Source organism: Neolamprologus brichardi, chromosome 7, assembly GCF_056152115.1.
Source record: "Neolamprologus brichardi isolate AB-2024 chromosome 7, ASM5615211v1, whole genome shotgun sequence".
NCBI lineage: Eukaryota > Metazoa > Chordata > Actinopteri > Cichliformes > Cichlidae > Neolamprologus > Neolamprologus brichardi.
Window position 1 is genome coordinate 32,293,961 of NC_142110.1, and position 25,245 is coordinate 32,319,205.

At 40.1% G+C, this 25,245-nt stretch overlaps 1 protein-coding gene across 3 annotated transcripts in view; it reads right to left on the reverse strand.

Moving 5' to 3' along the window:
• sh3bp2 (SH3-domain binding protein 2) overlaps positions 1-25,245 on the reverse strand; it is a 29,468-nt gene that overhangs the window by 806 nt on the left and 3,417 nt on the right. Inside the window, exons 1-13 of one of the 3 annotated variants that reach the window (XM_006803451.3) lie at positions 17,270-17,414; positions 5,773-5,912; positions 5,553-5,655; positions 4,369-4,486; positions 4,094-4,161; positions 3,582-3,667; positions 3,409-3,486; positions 2,614-3,304; positions 2,319-2,427; positions 1,690-1,745; positions 1,320-1,395; positions 867-926; positions 1-758 (exon numbers count right to left, since the gene is read on the reverse strand). The exon at positions 1-758 is cut by the window's left edge and continues 806 nt beyond it. In XM_006803451.3, coding sequence (XP_006803514.2) covers positions 630-758; positions 867-926; positions 1,320-1,395; positions 1,690-1,745; positions 2,319-2,427; positions 2,614-3,304; positions 3,409-3,486; positions 3,582-3,667; positions 4,094-4,161; positions 4,369-4,486; positions 5,553-5,655; positions 5,773-5,912; positions 17,270-17,373 — 1,818 coding nt within the window. In that variant the 5' untranslated portion in view covers positions 17,374-17,414 and the 3' untranslated portion in view covers positions 1-629. Of the gene's footprint in view, positions 759-866; positions 927-1,319; positions 1,396-1,689; positions 1,746-2,318; positions 2,428-2,613; positions 3,305-3,408; positions 3,487-3,581; positions 3,668-4,093; positions 4,162-4,368; positions 4,487-5,552; positions 5,656-5,772; positions 5,913-7,150; positions 7,277-17,269; positions 17,415-25,245 lie in introns of those variants that run through there. The other 2 variants (XM_035913254.2, XM_087844429.1) reach the window with 2 other exon arrangements.

A 25,245-nucleotide genomic window follows, 5' to 3' on the forward strand; every position in this document is an offset into this window, starting at 1 on the left:
TTTTAAAATTAAACTTAATTAATTATATGTAATAATTATCTTAATTACTTTTTTAATACTATTCAACTTCTGTGCTGGCATCATTAAAGTTCTTCTTGCTCTCATCCATTTAAGCTCAATATTAAAGCTATACTTTATATCATTTTCAAAACGTGTAAACCATCCATCCATTTCCCTTTATGCGCTGGAGTGCTGGAGCCTATCCCAGCTGTCACAGGGCATGAGGGAGAGGACAATCTAGGCAGTTTGTTAGACCATTGCTGGGCCAACGCAGAAACATCAATGTTTTTTAATGCTAGCATTTGGTGTCACAGTGCCCCTTTGTGGCCAAAACACATCACAACCATTGCTCACTTTACATGAAACATCAGGAATTTGCAGCAGATTTCTGATTTTCTTTTACAGATGTTTGATCCCTTAGAGAGTTTGGTAGATTTCATTTTAGAAAGTTTGCCATGATGGAAATATCTCACTGAGTGTAGATTTGTCAAGGTGAGAGTCTAGTTTGTATAGTTTTCTCCATGTTTAAGGTGCAGTCCAGTGCACCGTCAGAGTCTTCTGCACTGATTTCAGCTGCTTTGGTGTCCTCTGGTTTCAGTTACAGTTCAGCAAGCCGCCTGTGAAAGTGCTCACGTCTTTGTGTAGGGCTTCTGGAGACACAGTGAGCCGTGGTGAGGAAGAGGTTGGCAGTAGTAGTGTTCGATCAGTGTAGACAGATTGGGGAAGGTCAAATCAGCTTCCAGAAATATACAGTCACCCTGCCAAAACACCCAGCAGGAAGCTTTATTAGTCTGACGTGTAACTTACTTACAAAACATAATAGGCACTTATACCATACAGCTAAAATACAACAGCAGGTTTCTTACCTCTTCAAACAGTCTGTAGTTTCTGGCTTTGCCTATACTGATGTCCCACACCACCAGCACCTGGATAACACACCAAAAATGATTTTATTTAGGCCTAGATATCAGAAGCTCTTTTATTATTATTAAAATAATACTGTCTACCCAAAAACTGTAAAAAATAAAAATGAAGTATTCAGAAAATGTACACATTTATTGATTAGATCATATTGACTGTTACTGTTTACAATTATTACGGCACCTTTTACCTTTTACGGCAGCGAGATAGATTTTTCAGCCCAGAATGACGAAAGATATTTCATATATGGCAATCATAATCATTAGCTTTCAGGAGCTGGTGCTTCAGAGTTACTTAATGTTAAGTATCTATCAGTAACACAAATTTCCATTATGCTGTACTGGAAACTATTATTTTATTTTATTATTTTTTATTATTTTTTATTATTCATTTTTTACCTTTGTTGTTTTGGTTCCTGATTTTCTGATGGCGTACAGTCCATCATGTGGAGGAGTTGGACTCTCTTTGAATAACCTACAAACAGAAAAATGATCACCGGTTATGAGTTATCAGAGGAAAACATAAAGCAACTGCCCCATGTTAAAAGTCAGGCCCTTAAATAAGTAGTAGTAGTTCAGTTAAAACTGAAGTGAGGCTCATAGAAAGAAAAACAGCTTTGTTTGTTTGTTTAACAAGACAAGAAGCAGAAAGAAATGCACTGTTTTGCCACTAGAGGGCAGAAAAAACAAAAAGCAGCACTGCTTAGTTTACTGAAGAACCGTTTCAGCTTCCAGCTCTAAATGCAAAAACTAAAGGTGAGATACGTACTTTTCTACGAAGCTGGTTTCATTCGAATCAATGAACACAGAGTCTGGCAGCTGGACCTGCAGATACAGAAACAACTGATTAAACTCAATTCATTACTGTTACTAGGCTCTCACGAGGCTGAGCTCTCTGCTCAGATATACAGCAGTGAAACATAAAGAACAAAATTGTGTGTTATAATAACTACACAGGTCACATAAAGATACTACAGTTTAGATCATAAGCATGTCGGCCTGGCACTGCCTATAACAAAGCATGGCTCAAATTTCAATATCTTGTTTCAGTGTTTAATAAAAATTGAATTGCTTCAACTTCATGATTTGAAAAATTGCCATAAAATAGTGTTCTTTTAGCAGAAAATGAGATTATTATGATTGGATTATGACTTCCTCCCACCTGAGCGCCTCAGAATCAGCTGATGCTGTGATTTTTGTTTCTTTTTCGTTTGCTTTAGTGAATTTTGAAGGCAGTTCATAAAGACTAATATGCAGCCCAGATAAAATGACTTTTAAAACAAAAGGGATTTCCCTGGGCTCGGATGATGATGATACAAGCGGTTATCTAAAGCAGCATGTATTTCCACAGTAATTTAGCATTTTTATCAGCTGACACATCATTTCAGTCTCTCTTACATTCTCATAGTCCTCGTCAGAGTCGTACGCGGTCGAGTCTCGTTTCCTCCTGAAAGCTGCAGTTTCGTCGTTGATGGAACGGAAGCTCTGGCCCTCTGGAGATGTTCTTCTGGTGAAAAAACATGCCTTAGTGATGCAGGGAAAGTTTTATGTTGTCTTTACATATCTATTTTATACATGAACCAATAAAACAGTGTCAGTAAGACAGCTTTAGAATGATTGTGGATGTTTTCCTTTCAATTAATTTTTTGATCATAAAAATCATCCTGAATTTCACTGTTTAAGTCAGACTTACTGAAAGGGTGTTCCTGGCGACTTGGGCTTGGGTGGAGGCATTGATGGCTTGACTCCTACTAAAGGTAAAGGAGGTTTGGGTATAGATGGCTTATTGAGTAGTCCAGGTTTAGGTAGCGGGGAGTGTGAAGGGTGACCAGGCAGTGGTGGGTGACTGGAGGACGTTAGATTGAGAGATACCTTTGTGTTTGGGCAGGGTGGAACAGGCATGTTCGGCTTATTACGGCGGTAGCTGTTTTCTAGTGACTGGCTCCCGCCAGAGTGAGGGGGACTGGGGCCATTTAGGATTAGCCTGTCTAGTTTTTCACAGATGGGCAAAGTAGCTGGTGACTGGACTGAAACAGATGGCGTAGGCCTCCAGTCTCTATTGTCATTTGCTGTTACTCCCACGGAGGTTGACCTGCCTGGTTTCTTTGCATTGGGAGGAATAGGTGGAGGTGTGGAAGGAAAGGGATTCTGTAAGTGAGGGGCAAAAGGTAAAGGTGGGGGTGGGCCTTTGGTAGACTCCTTCTTTATGCACGGAGAGGGTGGACAAGGTGAAGGTTTCCTGGGGAGCGGAGAGGTAGGGGCTTTCAGTTGTAATGGGATGGGAGGGAGGAGGCTTTTTTGGCCTGGACTGGAGTCTTGACGGTGGGGGAATGTCACTGGCACAGGTGGAGGAGGGTAAGAGGGCGGTGGACCTGTGGGTCGACCTGACGAGGTAATGAATAGAGAGAGTCAGTATTGGTTCCTGTTTCAGGTAAAGATCTTTGTGTTAAGGAGCCATAAGTACAGGGAAAGAGGTTGAGGTGGTCACCTGAAGATGTTGGCGAACATTCACTGTCTGGCTTCAGATAGTCCTCCTCATCGTCATCATCATCGTCATCACTGTAATCTTCACATAGAAAGAAGAGGTGCAACAATTTATTAATGCACAAATGCCATATAAGCTTATATCTTATCCATGGATATTCATTGTTGTTGTCTTACTAATTTCGGTGGTATCAACAAGATGTTTCACATCCATCGGCCTCTCGATTGTGCCATAGAAACTGTCTGCATCTGAATCTGAGTCACTGTCACAAACAAAGATGGAGACATAATTAACAAATAATATGCCAAAAAATGGATTTTATTGACTGTAGGCTCACTGAGATTTCAATGAAAGTACGCGAGCCAGAAAAATCTACACTGAAAAACGTAGATGACTAATGAAGCATAAATGGTATAAAATTATTTTTAGACACATTTTTCCATTATTTTTTTTCTTTCAGCTTTTATAGAGGTGGTCACCCTTGCTGATGATTGGCTAACTGTGCATTTAATTGACCACACCTGGCTGCTATTACCTCTTAATTCCTATGGAAGCAGTAAGGCTGTACTTGGGTTTTCACAGTACTAAGTACTTTATTTGTCCCATGTCTGTAGTTTTCTTACAACAATACATGTATAATCTATATTTTTATAGTGTGGTGAAATATGACCAAGTTCATTGAGGTTACCTTGGTAGGTGGGCCTCTTTCCTGTCGTTATAGTGGTCTATTTCTTTCCGAAGGTATCGCATCCATTTCTGTAAGACATCAAGCAAAATACAACACGTGATAATGTGAAACTGCAGCATTTAAATTAAAACAAACCCCAAACAATTTTAGCATAAATACTGAAATAATACCATAGTTGAGACAAAGGCAAAGACTAAAAATTCTTCTCAGGCTCTAAAGTTATGTAAGTTCTCAATAAATCGCTTGGCAGGGAGGTCAAATTTTTGTACTCTTACCCTCCTCTCATCCTCACTGGCTGCTGAGAAGAACCACGTCCTGTGTTTCTTACTGAAGTGGACGATCTTGAAAGGAAAAACATTGCTCGATGTTGTCTCCTCTGCTGCTCTCATCACTCTGAAGAAGAGGACAAATGTAAGATAAGATATATTAGTGCTCCACATTATTTGATGTCATGGGAAATGTGCAATAACAACAACAAAGTACACCTGGGTGCTGCTGATGAGCCCCCTGTAATTGATATAATTACAACCTTATTTGGATGTAATATACATAAGTATGAAAAAAATCAAGGAGTTTGTTGTAAATAATTTTAGTCTGAAATATTGCTGAATCACTGGCATTGATTGAGGCGGGATCAGACAACCTTCTTCCCTCCTTAAACCCCATTCACACATACTGTATAGACTAGGAAATGCAATAAGATGGCAATCACTCTCTGTGGGGAAGCCCTGAAGAAACACCCTGATCTTCTTGACCATCCCTTCATCAATCAAATGTCACAAAGCAGCAAACATGAGGGAATCTAAATACAGTGATGTTTTGATGGAGATGTTTGCCACACTTTTTGTGAGGCAGCTGTTATGTGCTAAGTGTTGCTTCCTGGGGAGTTTTTCAGGTGCCCTGACAGCTGCCTACTGTAAACACTCCCTCCCTCTCCCTCTCTCTTGATGGCAGCCTAGCCAGCTATCTACATATATTTGTTCTTCTCAGTTTTAAGAACACTCCTTTATATACCCTTGAGCTCAGGTCTAACATTCCTGGAGCTTCAGGTGTACTCGGTACTGAAGGCCCATTTTTAAAGCAAGTACTTAACCTTTTCCTGCATTAAACCTTATTATCTACAATTACCATTTACATAGATGTCATGCTGTAATAAAGCTTAAATTAAACCGGTGGGATGTGAGCGTCGCTGGGGCTGAGTCCCAGAATAATAAAGCCCCGAATAAGCACACAAAACATTATGGGTCCAAAGGAGAGAGTAACAGTCTAATCACAGTCGTCAAAAAACACGTGGGTTTCTGCGGCTCAGGAGGAAGTGACACCCATGTCAGAATCATTAACCTCAAAGTGCACCTAATCTTCATACAACAATATATAGACGTTGGCACAGGCTTCACCCTTGAGCCTGAAGCACTCAGTTTAGTATGTTTATTTATGTAGGAAAATGTCTTCTACTGACCTGTTGTAGCCATTGAGAGAAAACGCCCCCTGTGGTGCAGCAGAGGTACTGCTCTTAAAGTAGTACACGCAGCCCTTGTGGATGATGATGTACCTCAGTGGCCCTGGAAGGCAGGCAATATGTATTAAGAATGTTTTCATGGTGGTGTAAAAGGTGCTGTATCAGTGATGAGAATGTAAGTAGATATTGCTCTTTCATGTCTGCCTTAAATGTGAGTTACATTTCATTAGGCTGAATTGACTGCCTCCCTTCTTGTGGAGGTATCCTGCAGTGGTTACCCCTCCTGGCATGGTGAGGAGGTTCTGAGCCCCAATGGCTCGCATTGGCACCGGCCAGCACATCTCTGGAGATGACATGGTTCTACGGCAGAGCAGAGGACAGAATATTTTTCCGTCAGTCAGGTGAAACTGTAATCTCTCTAGTCGCACAAGATCGCAGAAATGAATAAGGAAATGAACGCCAGCATAAATAAGCTAACAAACAAAAACCAAGTAGCTTTGAGGAGGCAGCACAGAGGCAGGACCACATCCTCTCTGCTAGCAAACCTGCTTCCTATCCCCTTTAGCTTGAGAGCGTTCTGAGCTACATCAGCTCTCACACAGAAAACTAGAAGGCACTCAGCAGTTCATAACAAAACAAAAAAATGACTTATTTGTTCTCCCATATACCCTGAAACATATTTGGAGCAGAGATGGCGATAAGACCACCCCAGACTTAAGACCGGCTACTCAAAACATCCAACGGCGAAGCCTGTTTTTGGGCTGTGCACGCTCATAGAAGTGGAATTATAAAGTGATGAACAGATTAGTACTCATAAAACACCTCTCTACTCAGCTGAGCACTCAAAGCAGCTTCTACTACAAGTCTCATTCACACAGTCACACATTCATACTGAGCTTTTATCCAAGTCTAAGTGCTTTCCAACATTCATGCAGGCAGCAGGGGAAACTCAGGGTTCAGTATCTTGCCCAAAGATAAGCCGTCCTGGAAACACCTAAACCAAATAACTAGTCCTGAGCAAACCATTTCTCAACAGCTTTTAAATATTAATTATTTCATGATTTATATCATCAATAAAAAAAACAGCATTTATTTTGTAGAATTAAAAATCGGTTAGTTAATGACTGCTGGATAAGCAGTCATGACAGGGAGTGAGTAAAACAAAATGACTATTTCACTCCTTTTCTGTTAAACTAAATTAAATTACATTTATTACTCAGTCAAATTCCGTAGTAACATGAGTAATGCTCGGCTACTCGTCTGGTGTGGATAGGAATCTCTAATCATTAGTTGTGAATCAAAAGTCACAAACTAAAGACAAACAAATTGTGACACTGTCAGAAATGAAGGATCAACTAAGATAACATATCATGTGCTATGAAACTCTATACTGCTAATGGGACACATGCCAGTGGACTAGCAGATGGAGAGTTATAGCCTTGCTGTGTCCACTGTGCTGCTCAGGAAATGCTGCCTGGCTAGGGTAGCTCACCACAGCTGGACAAAGATCACTAAAAGAATGAAACATCTTTTTGTCAATTTCAAAAACCTTTTTTCTGCAAATTCCTGTTCTTACACCTGATGCAGGTGTTGCCTACCTCCTGTTGAGCTTCTTGGTGAAGATCTGAATGGCAGCGTTCTCCCTCAGTATGCTGACTGTGGAGGCTAACATAGTAGAAGCTAACGCTGGCAGGATATCCATAATAGAAACAAGAAACCTTTTGTTTCTGTCCTCTGTGGCATTTACTGTCCCATCAAATCCAAACTGAGGGCAATTTAGCCATCCAATTTTTAAGTCTGTCTCATTTTCTGCTTTTTGCCGCAGCTCTCTCTGACGACCTCTGCTGATATCTATCTGTCTCACTCATAAAGACACTCAGACTAAGGTGGTGGACCTACGTAACAGGAACCTTGAATTTTTGCATGGGCAAAGGCACATATTTAGTTCATGCAGGAAATGCATAACATCCTGTGTCCTTTTTTGAGTCTTCAAGATGTAATGTGAAAAAAAAAAAATGTGGGTGTGATAGAAAGAGACGGGGGTGGGGGGTGGGGGTGGGGGGGTAGTGAAAATAAACATTCCTTCATGATCTAACGTGTTTATGTATAACTTGCAGTTTATCACCAGCATCTGCTAGCCTGAGTTGGAAAGAAGTCAAGGAATGAAGTATTTAGGAGGATTTAGTTGGTGCCAAAATCCACCCCCTTTCCCTGAGATAAAAAGACCTTGAGAATTAAATGGGCATGCATTCATTTACTGATGTTGAAGCGCAGATCCTGGCAGGGCTGCTTTAAAAAAACAGGACACCTTGAAAATGACTCATGCCAAAGTCAGTTTTTGTGTTATGCTTTAGACTTCAGAGTATTTCAAATAAACTAGGTGAGGCGATGATGAATGAATGAGGATAAACACCCCACACTTTAGAGTAAAATTTAATTACATGGGACGACCGTGGCTCAGGGGGTTGGGAAACGTATCTGTAACCGGAAGGTCGCCGGTTCGATTCCCGGGCTCTCTGTCCTGGTCGTTGTGTCCTTGGGCAAGACACTTTACCCTACCGCCTACTGGTGTTGGCCAGAGGGGCCGATGGCGCGATATGGCAGTCTGCCCCAGGGCAGCTGTGGCTACAACAGTAGCTTGCCTCCACCAGTGTGTGAATGCGAGAGTGAATGAATAGTGGCATTGTAAAGCGCTTTGGGTGCCTTGAAAAGCGCTATATAAATCCAATCCATTATTATCATTACATGCAGGAGATAAAAAATAAAAAAAAGAGCCCGAGACTTAAAGCTCTGCTTATTTCTGAAGGTCTGTTTTTAGAAAAAAATAAACTGTTGCAGGAACGTGGGCCCCTTTGACTCAACCAATGACAATGTGGTTTCCAAGACATTGTTTGAAGCATACTGTTGATTCAAGCATACTGTTTGCTAGTTGGCTAACCGGCTGTTAGCCGGCTGTTAGCCAACTAGCAAATGTTGGGTAACCCTAACACAACAGCATGGTTTATCATAGGATATTGTATGCGCTTACACTTGTTAGTTTGACTGCACTCAAAATAGCAAGCACAAAAACAGAAGTAGGTCGTGTCAGAATCAACTAACCACAGCTAGCATGTTTACATATGTCACACATGCTAGCGATTAGCATGCCAGCTCATGTAGTGAACTATTTGCTCTAATCTGTAGCACCATTTAGGGTGTGCATAGGAGCTCCTCCTCTGTTAGATGTTTTAGTGACCAGGTAACTGAATCATTTAAAATCAGCCTCAGTCTCTTATATACCAAAGAGATTTAGAGGAAATGTATTGATTCTGCTCTGAATATTTTGAATGGTGAGAATATGATCGAACATAATTAAACAATATTTCTTGATAATGAAGATGAGGAATAGAAATATTGCAACAGTTTAGACTGAAGAAGCTGTGGTTAGGGCAAAGTCTGCCAGGACTGGCAGCAGCTCCCCCGCTCTGGCAGATTCGCTCCACATCACCACACCCTGGTCATAATTCAACCAAAGCAGCCTGCTTTGAGAACTAGAACAAAATGTATTTGCACGGACAGATGGAAGGAATTAAACCTGTTAGCTGATAACACATGCAGGCCTCAAACACATCACAGGGTGAAACTTCAGCCTGTTTATGACCTTAGTCTGCCCTCCTTCATATCTGTGTATGTGTGGGGGACTTCAAAAAGACATACCAAAGCTATCTTGTGGTTCGTTTTTCGCCTGGGCCCATGTAATGTTTACTGATAACTATCCGATACAGACCTCAGCACAGACACAAACGAACAGGCACGCCAGACATTCTGCACTTCATCTCATCTCAGCCCGAGTGAGGTCAGCTGCCGCTTATTGTCCGATAAGGATTTCATGAAGTCCTCATCCTCACGACAGAAACAACACAATGGCGATGTGACTGCGTACTCAACACCTTTATGTTCCCTGGGAAATGTGTTAATTCTTTTTCCACTGACAGAGGAGAAAGATCAGAGTCAAAAGTAGTAGTGGGAATTTGTGGGAATTTGTGGGAATTAGCGAACCCCCCAACCCCCCACTGGTTTCTTCTGCAGTTCTCTCCTTGAACTCATGTTTTGTTGTGTCTTTTGTTCAACTCTCATAATCTGCATGGCCGTCAAACTGTATTTAAAAAAGAAACCAAAACATGCATGCATCCAAACATCCATAAGCTTTGTATGATACCTAAACTTAAGTTACCTAAGCTACTCAATCATCACTGTAGCGCAGTTTGCACACAGTTAGCCAAACAATCCCACAGGTAGCACTGAATATTTGGCCCAAATGTGGCCCACATCAGCACATCTTGACTTGGTTGCTTCAACTTAGCCTTTGCTCTCAAAAATCATATTTAATATCATCCAAATGAAGACATTCTTTAAATATAGCAGAGCAGAGACGGCATGGAAAGGAAATCCTGTCCAAATAAATAAAAAAAAAAATTCCCCTAGTAGTGTCACATTAGATCACTTCCTAACAAGTAAAACAATGAAACACAAAGTTTCCCCATTAGCACGCTGACAAGCTTTCTGGATGCTGATATCACATTTGCTTCTCCCATCATGTGGTTCTTGCATGACTTATTTAATGACCAAAATACGGTGACCAGAAAAAACCCCATTAAAAAAAAACAACCTTCTGCCAAATACAACCGAGCTTGCCATGGGTTCACCCTGAAAGAACAAAAAAAAAAAGGCAGTGTGATTTAGCTTCAAACCCGCTCACCTCACCTACTGCTTTTTTAAAGTTCCTGAAGAGATGCTAATCAGAGAACTGCTGTTTCTCAGGAAGAGACGCACAGCCCACATACCAGACACATTCAAACACATTTCCTCTCTGGACACAAACACAATGTCTGCCCCGAGCGGTAGTTTAAAATTATCTTCCACATTTAAACTGTGTGCCAGTGCCTATTTGCTCTTCACCTGAGACGGAAGTTAAAGTTTAGTTCAATGCCTGCAAATTAATCAAGAGTAGAAATCAGCAGACATCGTGACAAAGTAAATAGAATCCAGCTATCATTCACGTAGCATCTAAATTTGTCTTCCCGAGAAGATGACTGTGAAAAAACTACTGCAGGAAAAAGACAAACACAATTACGAAACGCCGGGCCAACGATTCAAGTCGTACACAACGTGTCCTCATCTCAGATATGCTCTCCAGCAAGCTGAAGAAACTCAGAAGGGGGCATGAAGACACTATAGGCTGCATGGTGTAATGTGTGGACTCATGTTAGCAGGTTGACTGCTCATTTTCAAACTGAAATTGAAACTAGTTCAGTTTTCGAATGGAAATCCCCTGATGATTCAAGTCCTAGGAACTGTTTGTGTGAGCTCATAGAACAGTGCTGTTGCAAAGGAATACAAGCAAACTCTTTCTAATTAACAGAATACAGCACAGTATGTTCCACCGGATGACATTAGATTTCAAATTAAATGGGTTAAAGTTGTAACTTATAATGATACAATATAAATTAAAACAAATGCAGAGATTTTAACATGATCTTTTTATTGAAGTAGCTTTCTGTGCTCAACCTAACTTATCCTCATATTATGGGACCTTTAAGGCACAGCTCAGGGGAAGAAAACCTTTACTGCCAAAGTACTCCATGATTGAAAAGCCTTGTGCATCCACCAGCATGGATGTGAAAAGCCTTAAATTAAACCTGAGAAGGAATACTTCCCCTCTCTAATGTTTTCATTGGGTTTTTGTGTGTTTGTGTACACCAGACCCCAGCCATGATAGAAACACCGCTAAGTTCCACGAATGTAATGCGCAATGTTAATCTTGTGGGACTTTAATCAGTAGTTTAACTTGATTGAAAATCATAATCACATTTCTGATGTGTTGCAAGGCTTGTTATATAAAGATATCGAAAAAGGCCATTCCTAGATACACTGCACATACAGATAGTAGCAACATATCAGTATCATATGAGTAATTATATCCTGTTTATTATCTGTTTGACTGTAATGGTGACCATATTTCAAAATGCCGCATGATATAGTAATAAATTAGAAATTTAATTCTCTACAGAAGCCGTAAACCTATCAGGACTTGACAGTCATAGATCAGATGAGAAAAATTGTCGTTCTCTCATAGACTTCTATACAACCACAATTGTTTACACAGCCAGAGGAGTCGCCCCCTGCTGGTCTTAGGAAAGAATGCAGCTAAATCCCCCTTTTATAGCAACATCCCAATGGGATGTTGAAAATTACCTGGGCACCCCAATAGGAGGTTGATTGGCCTGCCTATCCTGGAAAGACTGTAACTGGAGCATACAATACAACAAAATACAATTAACTGGAAAAGTCCAGGTAATTTTCTTTGTTTGATACATCATGTCCACTAGAGCTGTAGTGGACAGATGGTGTCATGGTAACAATGATGTCAGGAGTTGGATTTGTGAGCTGCACACACAACTGCTATCAAAACCAAAAATCAACTAGAGGAGAGGCTTGTGTAGTTTTTCCTGTTGCGTTCTTTTGTTGTGAGCTATCATTTTATTCACAGACCACAGATCAAACTAAGATGTGCACAGATGCATCACTGTCTACGTGTCATAGATCTCAGCAGCTGTCAGGTGTCTACAACAAAAAAAGCACGCCACTAACCAATGTCCACGCAAAGTGCGTGCTTCGTGCTTAGACCAGATAACAAAGACCCTCACTGCTCACAACCTCAGGCTGACTCAAAGGTCACAGGTAACCGCTGACACAGCTGCAGCCGATGCAGGTTGTCCCATCCAGGAAACAGTGTCATTGTGCTGTGTTTGATGTCTGCAGTGCACTGCACCTCCCCTATGACCGACCACAATGGTTCCTCCATTAGTTCAGCTTCACTTTTTGCAGGTGTGAACACATGAATAGAAACTTTGGGTTTATCTCAAGTCATCAGTGTTCTTTTACTCACTTCTGTGAAGCTGTCCAGGTGATAATGATTAACACAGCTAAAGTGTTAATGGCACAGATCTTATAAATTTGCTTGCTGCTTTTTCCCACGGATACCTTCTTAGAGTTGAGAATACGTTTTATAAACACCATCATGTGTTACTTCCAGGAAATAGCCCTAACCAGCCCTAATCTGGATATATCTGTAACTTCAATAAAAGATCAATAAAAGATGGGTTCTTCTTTTTGGCATGTGTGATCTTTCATCAGGTTTACGGCCCAGATGCTGAGCAACCACCGATTCTAAGTGCCTTTTTTAATTTTTAATTTTTAAAGCTTTTATTTTAAGAAAAAATCTACAATCATTAAGTTAGCCAATGTATGTACAATTTAAAGAAGTTAAAAATGGATTAAAGAACCAGTCATTAAGATCTTTAGCCGTTCAGCTGATATGTCTACTAGTGTTAACAGGGGAAAGAGCTGCTGTAGATTGGGTACAGTCAAAATTATTGCAAAAATGTGCAGCCCCCATCAAGTGACTTTGTTGTCTCAGCATGGTAATAAAACAGCAATAAGACTGAGTCAGCTATCACTCTGCTAACAGTTTAGAAGTGAATGGGGTCAAGTTAGCAACTACATTCATTCTGCTTGTGACAACATAGCAATTAATAGTCATGAATTGGAGAAAAGCGCATATTTGTTGCATATCTCCATACACAGAAATTCAAATTAACTAACTACATTCAGAGTCCAGGATTTTAAACAGATATTCAGAAATTCCTCCAAAAATTGTGACCTTGTTGCTGCAGAATGGCAATTTAACTGCAAGACCAGAACCAGAATACAACCAGCGGGCAGCCAATAGAGTCCAGTCCTACTCTACTGCAAAGAGACGCTTGGCAGATGAGTGTTTTCAGTGCAGTCAGTGAAAAAACGATCATTTGGAGACAGGTTGCCGGTTGATGATCTGTGCAATCACCTTGTGATCAAAAGTGGTTGGCACAACTGCTTTCAATCGGACACCAACAGCAAGAGCATTTGATGGAGTTGCTGCACAACCACTGTCAAGAAGTTGCTATAATAAGCTCTACAGTGCTCTATAGTGTGAGACCTGTACCTGCAGGTTAACCATTAAAACGAGTTGGATTTATATGTTTGAGAATTAGAACAGCTTTAGCTTTCAAGAAGCAATACTTTGTGTATAATTTTGGCACTGTAGCTTGTGGAAATGTCTGGCCTTTCCAGTATCTCCTCGGTTTTTAATGTAAAATGAATTCAGAGAACAAGTGACCACCGGTGTGTAGGACTGTTTGGTTTTTTATTAACACGGAAAATTGGAAAAGCAGAAGAGAAACAGAAACAAGTCTTTTGCTCTCCACACACACACCTGCAGCGATGGGCTCATAGAAAGCTGAAATAGTAAAAAGCAGGTCCTCTTTCTCTACCTGCATCACTCCTTCCTGTGTCCAAATATGGCAGTGCCACTCAACAGGAACTACACCATCGTCACACTTCTGTAACGGCTGCAGGAAGGATTCCTCTCAGACTGATGCACACAAACACACAGTCTTTAGTTGGAAAGATTCAAAGGGTAAAAATCCTACAGTAGCCGTTTGTAACAAATTACAAACTGTAATTTAGCAAGAAAGAGAAAAAGCGGTGAAGAGAAAGGTACACCGGATGAAAGGAAGGAAGAGAGATAGGATTGAGATTCTGCTGTCTGACTGCATGCCCACCCTCCCCCCACAACGCAGGGGTCGAAAAATGAGAACTCATTTCCCGTAAACGTCTCCTCGTTCTCTGTCTTTCTAACGCAAACCTTGCTGAGAAAGTACCGAGGTCACAGCTGATGGCCGTCATGGAAGCTTATCTCCACTGACAAATAAAGTGGATTTTTCTCTGAGGAATCAAATCACCAAAGCTAACAGACTTGGTTTAATTTACCGTACAAAATTATTTTTTAAAAGCAAACATGGGCCATTGGAAAAGTATCGATCGCCTGTTTTTAGAGGTGAAAGCAACAGATTACAGCTAGCCCTGTTTTTGTAACGAATTCAGGCTATTTTTTGGATGCAAATACTCAGGAAATACAAGTACTTACATTACACTTTGCATGCTTCGTTCTTCCTCTGTCCCCTCAGTGTGCAACAACAACATTCCTGCTTTGACTTTGGTTTTTGAAGAAAGTTGGCATGAAAGTTTCATTTTAAAGCCTCACACCTACGTGCTTCCAGCCTCACCTCTGTGTGTCTGCACCCTCCTGTTTCTCTTCATCTCTTATGCATTCTCTCACAGTTTACAGTCTCACAAACACACTAGGTGTGATTTATAACTGATGACTTGTGTTTGTTATGACTGAGAACTTTTACAGTAGCTCAGCCCTGTTACTGGTTGCTCCTGCATAATGTTATGTAAATCAGTCCTCTCTCGACAAAGTATTCCCAACTGTCTATGTTGTATTTTTGTTATATACTAAATTTTATGATAACGATACCACCATTTCTAGCTCTGTTTTCATACTCTTGGACTCTATTAAAGTAGCTTTGCATAATTCACAGTTCATAATAATTCTTAATCATCTTGTACTGGAATTTTGGTGAAGTTTTAACCTTTGCAAACAAAAGGTTTAATATCGATCTCTCCTTTTGAATGAGTGCCTCTCATACATGCAATACATTAATAATATATATTGCATCTTGTATTTCTAATTATGTTAGGATATTTATTGGTTATTTAAGTTAAGTTATTTAAGAGGAAGTTTTGTCTTAATGTCATTATGCTTGCATAATGTCGACAAAGAGTCGCAAATCTTGAATTCCTAATCCTGATAGAGCACTGAAGCAAGTTATACTTATTATAGCACAGATTATTTTTTTGTTTTTTTGCACCACCATCTGTGTTTGGAAACCAAATCAAGCTCTGCTGGTAACCTTAAATTAAAACACGTTCCCTTCAAAATCATTTCTGTTTGTCTCACAGATGTTTTCTGTCTGTCCTGAATGAGAACATCTGTTTTGGAAACGTTGTGTACTTGTGTACATTGTAGTTAACTTCAGCTGTGGGGTATTGAACTGTTTTTCGTTTCTTATAGTTTTACGGTAATGTTGGTTTGTCAAATGTTCCTATGTCCCCCCTGTTATGAATAAAGTTTCCTTTGGCGTTGGAGCCACGGCTATGGTGGCCGCAGAGTGAGAACAGTTTCATTTCCTGCGAAGCTCGTGTTAGAAGGCTGGAGATATGGTGGGCGCAGATGTCCGTGTCCTGCTGTTGTAGTTTTAGTCAGGATGGTTACTTTCACAAAAAAACTACTCAGCTAGCCTTAGGAGAAACCTCCCTTTTGAGAAAAATGCACCCAGGTTGCATGTTAAAAATGCTAAGTTGGGAGTGACACACCTGTCTCACTATTGCCATAACCAGGTGCATCAAAAGACAGATTATGCATAAATAAGCCTTGCCTGATTACCTCAGAGAAAAGAGCGAGCTGGATAAGCTTATAAGATACAACAGCTTTAACACCCCCCCCCCCAAAAAAAACCAACCAAAAAACATGTGTTTTTGAGGTTTTGTGAATTTTAAAATACCAAAAACAGATGACTGCATTTTTTGCTTGTTTTGCAATGTTCAACCTCTAGACATCTCAGATGCAAAAATAACTGCTCAGGTCTCCAAGAAGTGAAATTACAAAAATGAAGAACTTGCTCTCCCTAATCTCCTTACAAAACTCACTAACAGAGAAGCAGGTAAAATGCTTTCATACATTAATATATCACTCATCAAATAATGCCACTCACTGTGGACCTTTCATCTTGAATTAGCATCTATCTGTAAATAATGTGACTCAGTTTTTTGGAACGTGGAAGTGTTTTTTTTCTTGCTGTTTACATTCTTGGACACGTATCCTCAGCTTCAGTGGGTAAAGTCTGTCATTCACCTTGTGAAATATACCTACTAAAGCTCAGTGCGTTCTAAAATAAGACATGACCTAATGTGCCGTGTACTGTCATGGTATTTTGTAACTTGGTTACATCATATCTAGTCTCACTGGATATGCTCCTGAGTGCAAACATACGCTCTCTCACATCTTTTCTTTTTGCTTTACTGGAAAAAATATTACATCAGTGCTATTTTTTTTTTTATTCCTGATTGTTTTAATTAATAAATAAAGCATCTTGTTTGTCCAGTATTTACTTGATACTCTTGCCATACTGTTTTTTTTTTTGACTGCACAGGGACAGGGAGTGCTAAAAGTGCAATATGTACTACTTTCACTCCCTCATAAATATCGCTCGAAATAAGCCAAGTTAATGTCTGTTTTATTGAAAAGTTGTAAAATTCATCTGTTTCAAATGCAGTGTGAAAAATGTAGATGTTTGCTTTTGACTTTCCGACTTCTTAACAAGATTTTAACTTTTCTCAGTACTTTAGTCTGAAATGTTGCACTTCACTTAGGAAATCTTAAATTTACTGTTTACACATTTCAGGCAGCAGAGAACGCAAATTCCATTAGTTAGATTATTGTAACAACCAGATCAAACAGCAGCCAGTAAAGATGGTACAAACCTCACTCTTACTTGCGTGGTTTTACACACCTGAGACCACCGATGATACTCAAGATCATTCAAAAGAACCACTAAATACCAGATATCTGCCACTTGATAAACACAAAAACCAACTAATGAGATAGTCACTACCTCAAACGAGTCTCAGAGCTGATCACCAAACTCAGGCTGGTGAGGACGTGTTCAGTGAAAAAATAAAGATATCAGAAAAGCAGTGTCAGACCCAGCAGTGAGGATAATGTCTGAACTTACATGATGTCCCTTTGTTCCCGAATACACATCCTGGTGCTTGGTTTGGAGCTCCGTGCAAACGACTTCTTCTTCTTTACCGAAGGAGCAGACATGTCGGCGGACATGACAGTGGCAGTACAGGATAATATACCACCATAATTTTCAACCCACGTGGAGAGACGGATATACGGTTGAATGGACTCCAAGTAGAAAGAATCGAGTCAAAGATTCACAATCATAAGAGTTGTTATGGGTGGAAGCATGAAAACAGAATGCAGATGAATGGAACTGGAGCTGGAGAAAGGTGTTAACGAAGAAAGAAAAAACAAAAAATAATGAAAGAAATGGATAGATGAGCAGAGAGAACAATCAGCTGTGTCGATTAGGAAGTCTGTTGATGATCTGAACCCCTGATACTCCACCAAGCGTTTCCTGAGGGGGGCTCCTCCTTCAGCTCTGGCACCTCATTGGCTGACTGCTTTCAGCATGTTCCTTCCTGCTTCCTCAAAGACCGCATGCGATAGGCTGCTGCTTGTAGCCCACACTTCTGCAAACACACAGCTCACACACTTGGACACCCAGCTCCTGTGAAAGAGGCCTGGGGACTTTCCGTCGCACAGGACTGGAACAATTCAGAGGTCAAGCGCACGGACGCAGACACACGAATGCATCTGAAAACACACACTGAAACAGAGCCATTCCTCTGTGAGGTTACAGGTGATACTTTCTAGTGTGTAGTAATTCTAAGAGACCCTAACTTCCTTTTGACTCTTAAAACCAACCTGTGGGCACTTTATAAAAGACTAAGAAGGCCTAAATAAAACAGATAAGGTGCTTAGGCAGAAAGCTTGAAGAACAACAAGATGTATGAGTGTTGCACTGCATAAATTTGTTACTGATAATGTCTTTCAACTGTGGCAAACATAAGGCCCGGGGGACTAAAATCGGGCCAACAGAGACTGGAATCCAGTCTAATAGACGTTTTTTTAAAAAGTGAAGGAGGGCATAAATTTTGATCTTTAAAAATACGGGTCAACAACAACAAAAAGGTTATTCTCTGTGAATAGACTATGTGCACATTAGCATATGCTACTTCCGGTGCGGAAACTCCTGTGGGGAGCTTTGTTTCCGGTGTCCTATTCGCGCCCTGTTTACGGTCCAAAACAAGTCAAGCAAATGAATGAATCAAGCAGCGATTTACATTTCTATAGATGTCTCGGGCATTTACCCAATATATCTGTAAATGATGTTCATCGCTTGTCGATATTTTTCCCCCGCGCCTTCAAATGTTATATTTCTCAGTATCTGTAAACAGCGGTCCCTCGTTTATCGCGGGTGTTATGTTCTAAAAATAACCAGCGATAGGTGAAATCAAGTAGCCAATTTTATTTTTTGACGGTGCAAAACGTTTCGTGTACATCGTGGACATACAGCACTGCACTTCAGAGTCACACTGCTAGCGATCGATGCAGCGATTCTGTACTGTACAGGAGAGACGTCACGGAGGAGATCGTCTGCAGCGATCAGGACGCAGGACACAATGTGACGTAAAAAAAGCATGCAAACTTGCACTAAAAAAGCTGCGAAACTGCGACGTGAAAGGTGAACCGCGTTTTACCGAGGGACTGCTGTAATTTTGAAGGTAAGTCACAACATACCCTTCATAAATACTGATGTATAGAAACCCTTACCAGCAATCGTTAATTTTTTGTGTGGCTTTTTTTCACGGTTTGTTAACATGCTGTGTAGGTGTGTACTTGACTAGCTGATCTCGACATAACGGGGGAAACATCTGGTTTGACTATTCTTCACCTGTAGTTTGAATGCTGAACATTTGCCTGTTTAAATCATAAGACCAGTCACTATACAGAGATACTTCTGAATGTGGACGACGTGTCTTCTGCTGCAGTGATGCAATTCCGCTTGTGTTGAGTGATGTAAACAACTGATCGATTTAAACTCTTTAAACGTCAAAATTGATCATTAGATTTTTTGTGACACAACAGTGGTGAGTGTTCCCACCTTCTGCTCTTTGTAACTTAACGCGATCTTTCCGTTTTCGAGTTTTGGACATGATTTTGGAGTATATGTTCGCAGTAGCGATTGACCGCAAAGTAAAGCTACCGGAAATGTACAACCCCACATCCGGTCTCAAACCAGGAAGTTAGCATTTTCTCGTGCACAGGGTCTATTAGACTGGGCAACAAGCTACCAGAACTGTTCTTTATTTTACACAGGTATTTCTCCAAGAGTCGTGCTGACAGATCGTTTTTTCTATTTACTGTTGAGTATATATCCATAGTGTTGCAATTGCACTGCAAAATGAGTCTGCCATCCCTGATCTAGACCCTAAAAGATTAGACAGAGACAATAAACCACTCAATCAGACATGGCTTAGAGTACATCAGCAAGAACTTTGTGATGGTGGGGACGAGATTGCCACTAGAAGCCATGCGCTACAACCGACTGGGAAGTGAGGGAAAACACGAGCGCAAAGAGAAGCACAGAGAAACTGACAATGAAACACAAAATACTGGTGAGAGTGAGAAAAGAGATCTTTGGAGGAAAAAGGCTCAGTGCATCATGGGAAGTCCCATGAGCAGCCTGAGCTTGTAGCACTGAAGCTACAGGGTCGTTCAGGGTCAGTTGATCCAGCCCTAACTTTTAGTTTGAAGCTTAAAACTAGAGCAGGCATCTCTATCCTAAACCCAGACTTTCTCAGTCTCACTAAACATTTGCTTCCTCAATACTTCCTCGTGCTTATTGTGTTCACAAATTTTAAAGACTAACATAAAAACAATAGTCTATATTTTAGTTTAGTTTTAATTTTCTTTATTTTTTTACAAGGCTATGTTGAGCCTTGTGTTTTAGTTCACTAAAATAATTTTTATATTGTAGGCTACAGAAGTCTGGAAAGTTCACCTCTTTTTAAATCCACAAACCTCACCAGAAGACAGCTCTCTGACTTCTTTTTTCCCCCAACATACTACCGTGAATGCACAGGAAGCACCATGATGTCTAAAACCACCATACTCCTCCTGTACACTACTTGTAAGTGAGTTCATATTGCAAAAAGAACTGAACTATTTAAGTCATTCCTCTAAAAAATTACTAGCCCTGTATCAGTTTCTCTTTAAACATTTTTCCTTTACGTCTCGTATCAGTTGTACATTTCCTAGTTTTGTATTAGCATTTGTGTTTCCACTCTATCAGTTTTCCCCTCCTCTTCTGTACCCTTTTCTGTCATTGCTTCAAACAGCCACAAGTCACTTACAAGTATATTAGGCTGGGCTCAATCAAGGGTTCAGTGAGTTATTCTGTAATATATCTGAATACAAAAATGTGAGAAAATAAAAACCCACTAGAGTGTGTCATATCACTTGGGTGAAGTTTCTTGGGTGTTGATTCAGGACCAAACATGTGTACTCTGAAGCATGTTAGTGTATTTGTTACCTACTGCAATTCACACTGGCACAGGAGATTCGCATTATTGATGTGCAGCCGACAAATCTGCAGCAACTGTGTCTGACGCTATCATGTCAGTATGGATCAAACTTTCTGAGGAACGCTTCCAGCAAAGGGAACTCCAACCCTGTACTACTTTGGTATACCTAATAAAGTGTCCTGCAAGTGAATGTATCAGGTTGCACTTTGTGATTAGGTTAGGATGCTCCTTACATGTATCATGGCCGTATCTGCCCATCATAGCAGCTGCATCAGTCGCAAATCGAACACGTAGCAAGCAGCTTGTTAGCAAGATGTCAAAGTGAGAAGCCCCAGAGCAAGACTGCAAATCAACGAGTTAAAGAATAAGAAGGTCACACTATTTTGGGGAATTTTTATGTCGTTTTTTGTGAGGATGCTATAAAATATGATCTTAATCTACTCTGAAATAGGTTTGCTATCAAAGCTTTCATACACACTAAAAAGAGGAAGCTAAAAATAATGCCACTCCTTGTGTAATGTCTCTACTATTGTCAAGTTCCCATCACCAAAAGGGGCGGCTAAGGTTAAGCGGTCTGAAGTCTCAGATGACCAACTGTTTATGCACACAGATGATGAGGCCATCTGCTGACAGAAAATAAAAAAACACTCCTTTTCACACAAGCTGGATCACAGCTAGTAAAACAATTTGCATGTTTTTATATTTTATATATATATATGCTTCAGAACTTCCTTTTTCCCTTTAAGTCTAATCCAGAGACAGTTGTTAGTACATGTGGGGGTATAAATAAGCAAGGAATTGTTTATGTATACCCAGATCATCTAAAGTGTGAACATATTTGGTACAAAACAGCTTTCATGTTGCTGCTGAAGTTTAACCAAGGGGACTGTACTGTACAGTCGTGTGCTGGTTGGCAGCTTTGAGGTGTGATGTCTTCACCACTTCTTTGAACGTAACGTTAGAAAAGGCCTTCTGTGAAATGGACACTTAAGGTGCTACTTAATGCTGCCATTTCAGGTGTAAAAACATGTATTTCCTTGTATTTGTGTAATCTGCATAGCTCTCCTCCTCAATGAACAGAGTGGACAGTGACAGTGCTGTTGCTTTATAGTGAAAAACAAAATATTAAACATGAAACGAAAGGACGAATTAGACTGAATATGAAAGTATGTACACCAAACCTCTTAATCTTTGAATTCAGTCTCATTGCCACAGCAATCCAGCATCTAGCCATTCAGTCGGCCTACACGAACATTAGTGACAGGCCATGTAAAATTACACAGCGGGGCCTCTTAAGTGTGTAAATGTCACCAATGCTCTGCTGACCCAGTAACTGCTTTAAGCTTTAAGCCTCCTCGAGATTAAAATCAGCACAAAAACTGTGCACTGGGACCTTCATGGTCTGGGTTTCAATGGCTGAGCACTCTTGTATTACGTGATATTAACATTTCCATGTCAATAGAACAAATGACATCTGAAATTTTTGTTATTGTTCCTTTTTTTTCTTCTGGCAATGTATCTCAAGCAGTGAAAATCGAATATCTGCTGATGTTGGTTTCCATTGACCCTTGTTATGCCATGTTTGTCTAGAAAAAAATACACAGTGTATATCAATAAAGATTTTCAACTCGAAGAGGATCAGCAAGATCTGATGTATGATGTAAGTGTTCCTTATTTTGTTCCTTCCCCATATGTCAATAAAGCCTCAGCTAATTTAGTTTGTAGCTCTGGTTAAGTGCAGCTGCTATTTTCAGATCTCTTCCTAAAAGTTCTTTTTATGCCACTTATGCTGACCGTGCTGTGATTTTGCGGCAGACCACAATTCATGTTTTATACTGACACCAACTTTTTATACATTGAAGGGTGCAGATTTCAGGAGTTTTCAGTTAAAGAGGCCACAGTTAGAAGGCTGCATGCGAGGGGATTTGTTTTTTATCCTAAAAGGGGGAACACTGTGAATCTATCGCATTGGACAAGGCTGCTAACACAGACTACTGATGTAGTGCCCCAAAGCAGCTGAGGAAGGACATTCAGAAGAAATACTCTGATGTGGTGCATACCAGCATGCTCAAAATGCCTCATCACCAGTTCTTCCACTTCATTTAAATGAAAATCAAGTCAAAATATCAGCATTCAGCCCTGCTGAAGCTGCCGAGCGCTGACCTGCCAGTTGTTTCCCTTTTCCAGGAAGTTAGCTATGCATTAAATTTAGGCATTAAATTTGCTATATGCAATTTATGACCGGTGCCTTTAAAAGCCCTATGCACACCTTTATATGAAGATACTGGTTTAACTAGAATACAAGCAATAAATAAAAATGAAGATGGAAAAAGTGACAGGATTTTTTTGCTGCATTAGTTTCAGACCTTCACTGATGTACCAAGCATGCAGGTTAACCACACAACCTGCAGCAGCATGTAACAGCTGACCAAACTCACTGTACGGTATGAGCCAAACAGAATGACTTGCAAGGCTGTAGCAGTACTGTTGCTCACTGTGAAAGGCATGTGGTGACATTTAATATTCATGCAAGTGGGGACTGCTGGTCCCTGTTGCACTCAGTCTGAAACCACGAGGGCTTTGCTTGACAGCAAAAAACACAACTGAAATGGGTCAAAGCAAAACTCACAAAGGAAAACAACCAATGAAACTTGAGGATGGCTGCTGCTTTTACTGTATCTGAGCCAGACAATGACTAGTGACCTATACTTGATACCAGTGTAAAGTACTGATGATGTCACCAGTGGTTCAGAAAGGTGATTAGAACCAGTTCTTGTCATGCTGGCGCTGCACGACACTTCTCAGCCAAAACTACGAAAAAGGAATCCTCTGCTAACCTGGTTAGCCAGTTACCTATTCCTAACCTTATTCTGCCTTATCTAGTATATATGGAAAGGATATGCAAGCCCATTTACTGTGCTGTGTAAATTTAACTGTAAAGGGAAAGCTAAATGAAAATATATTTGTTATATTCTTAAATAATATGTTAACTGTCAAGCGACCAAGTGGTTTCGCAACTGGACAAGTGTGGCCACGCTCATCATTTTTTTTTCAATGTCTCTATTGGTGTTTACCATACCTATATGTTTCCTCATCTATGACAGATATTCCAACATGCTCTATGGTTTACAAATATGGTTTACAAGATTTCTGGAACTTGAGCTATTTCCATCATCATTTTGGGGCCTTAAGTGTGACTTAAGTGTGACTCCTAGAGCTGTAAGTCATGGGTCACTGTGCTAAATTCCAATACACCGAATAATAATTGGAAAATTACAATAAAATCAAAGTCTATAATGTTTAAAATATACATATATTTACATTCAACAATTATATTAGCCACGCTAATGTGCCAACCCCTGTAAAAAAAAGAATAAATACAATTTTTTTTTAAAGAGAAATAGACTGAACTATGTCATGTTAAAAAACTCAGTGGAAAAAGTGTTGCATTGTAGATAATGATGGACATATAATGAAAAACATCTTCTGACTGTAAAAGTACTGCACCGTCGCTTGAGTTTGACTATAGAGACAACAGCAGTGGTTAAACTACGTGTACCATAGTGTAGTGTACAGATATCACACATTTACAAAGCTCTGCTGCTAAAGTTCAAACTCCCTCTCATTCATATCTTGTAACTACAGTTTACGACCCAGTAGATCCAGTTAATCACAGGAGGAGGAGCTAAAGGTGACAGACTGACTGACTTGGTCTGCAAAACCTATGATGAAATATGTATGTTCAGTGCCAGAATACCACTGCTGCAGAAACAGCCCTGAAGAGCAAAAAAGATGGACAAAAATCTGATCCTTTTTGAAGGTTATGCAGCAGATTAACTGCATCAATAAACAAAATAATCAATAGAAACATTCTTGTTAGAAAGAATCTTAAGAAAATATTCTATTATTTTAAGTCACATATGGCTAGACTGTGGTTTTACATGACTCCACATAAAGCAGCACTTCAAACACTGTCATTCAAAGCGTAAAGACATTTTATAACATTTTCTAACCCAGACTATTCTATAAAAACTCAGAAAAGACTTAAAAACTGAACCACGCTTTGCTTTAACCCCACTGTGGCACTACCACCCGCACAGTTAGCATGGCTTCAAACAGAAATGGGAGTAAACAGTAAACTGACTTAATATTAACAGGAGAGTAAATGATGGATCAAACATGCAGCTTTAGTTACATCTCAGTACGACTGGGAAATATGAGTCACTGCAGAAACGCTTATGAGGATGTTTTCTGTTCTGTAAGGGAAATGGCTACAGAATATAAATAATATGATTCTGGGCTAAAGCACTTCTGTCTTACTGTAATTTGTGTAAGCAGATGCTACACATTACCACGTAGAGTTTTTATTTTTGGTACAGGCTGCATAAAGGCTGCACAAAGTTAAATCAAGAGTCTGTGTCAAATTACTTTACACGGCTACGTGCATGTTCCTGTATTTTAAGTTAGAATAAGTAAAACTTCACCAACATTTGTATTTATTATTGGTTTGAACAGGTTTTGGTGGAAAGCATGGAAACAGTCTGTTCAGACA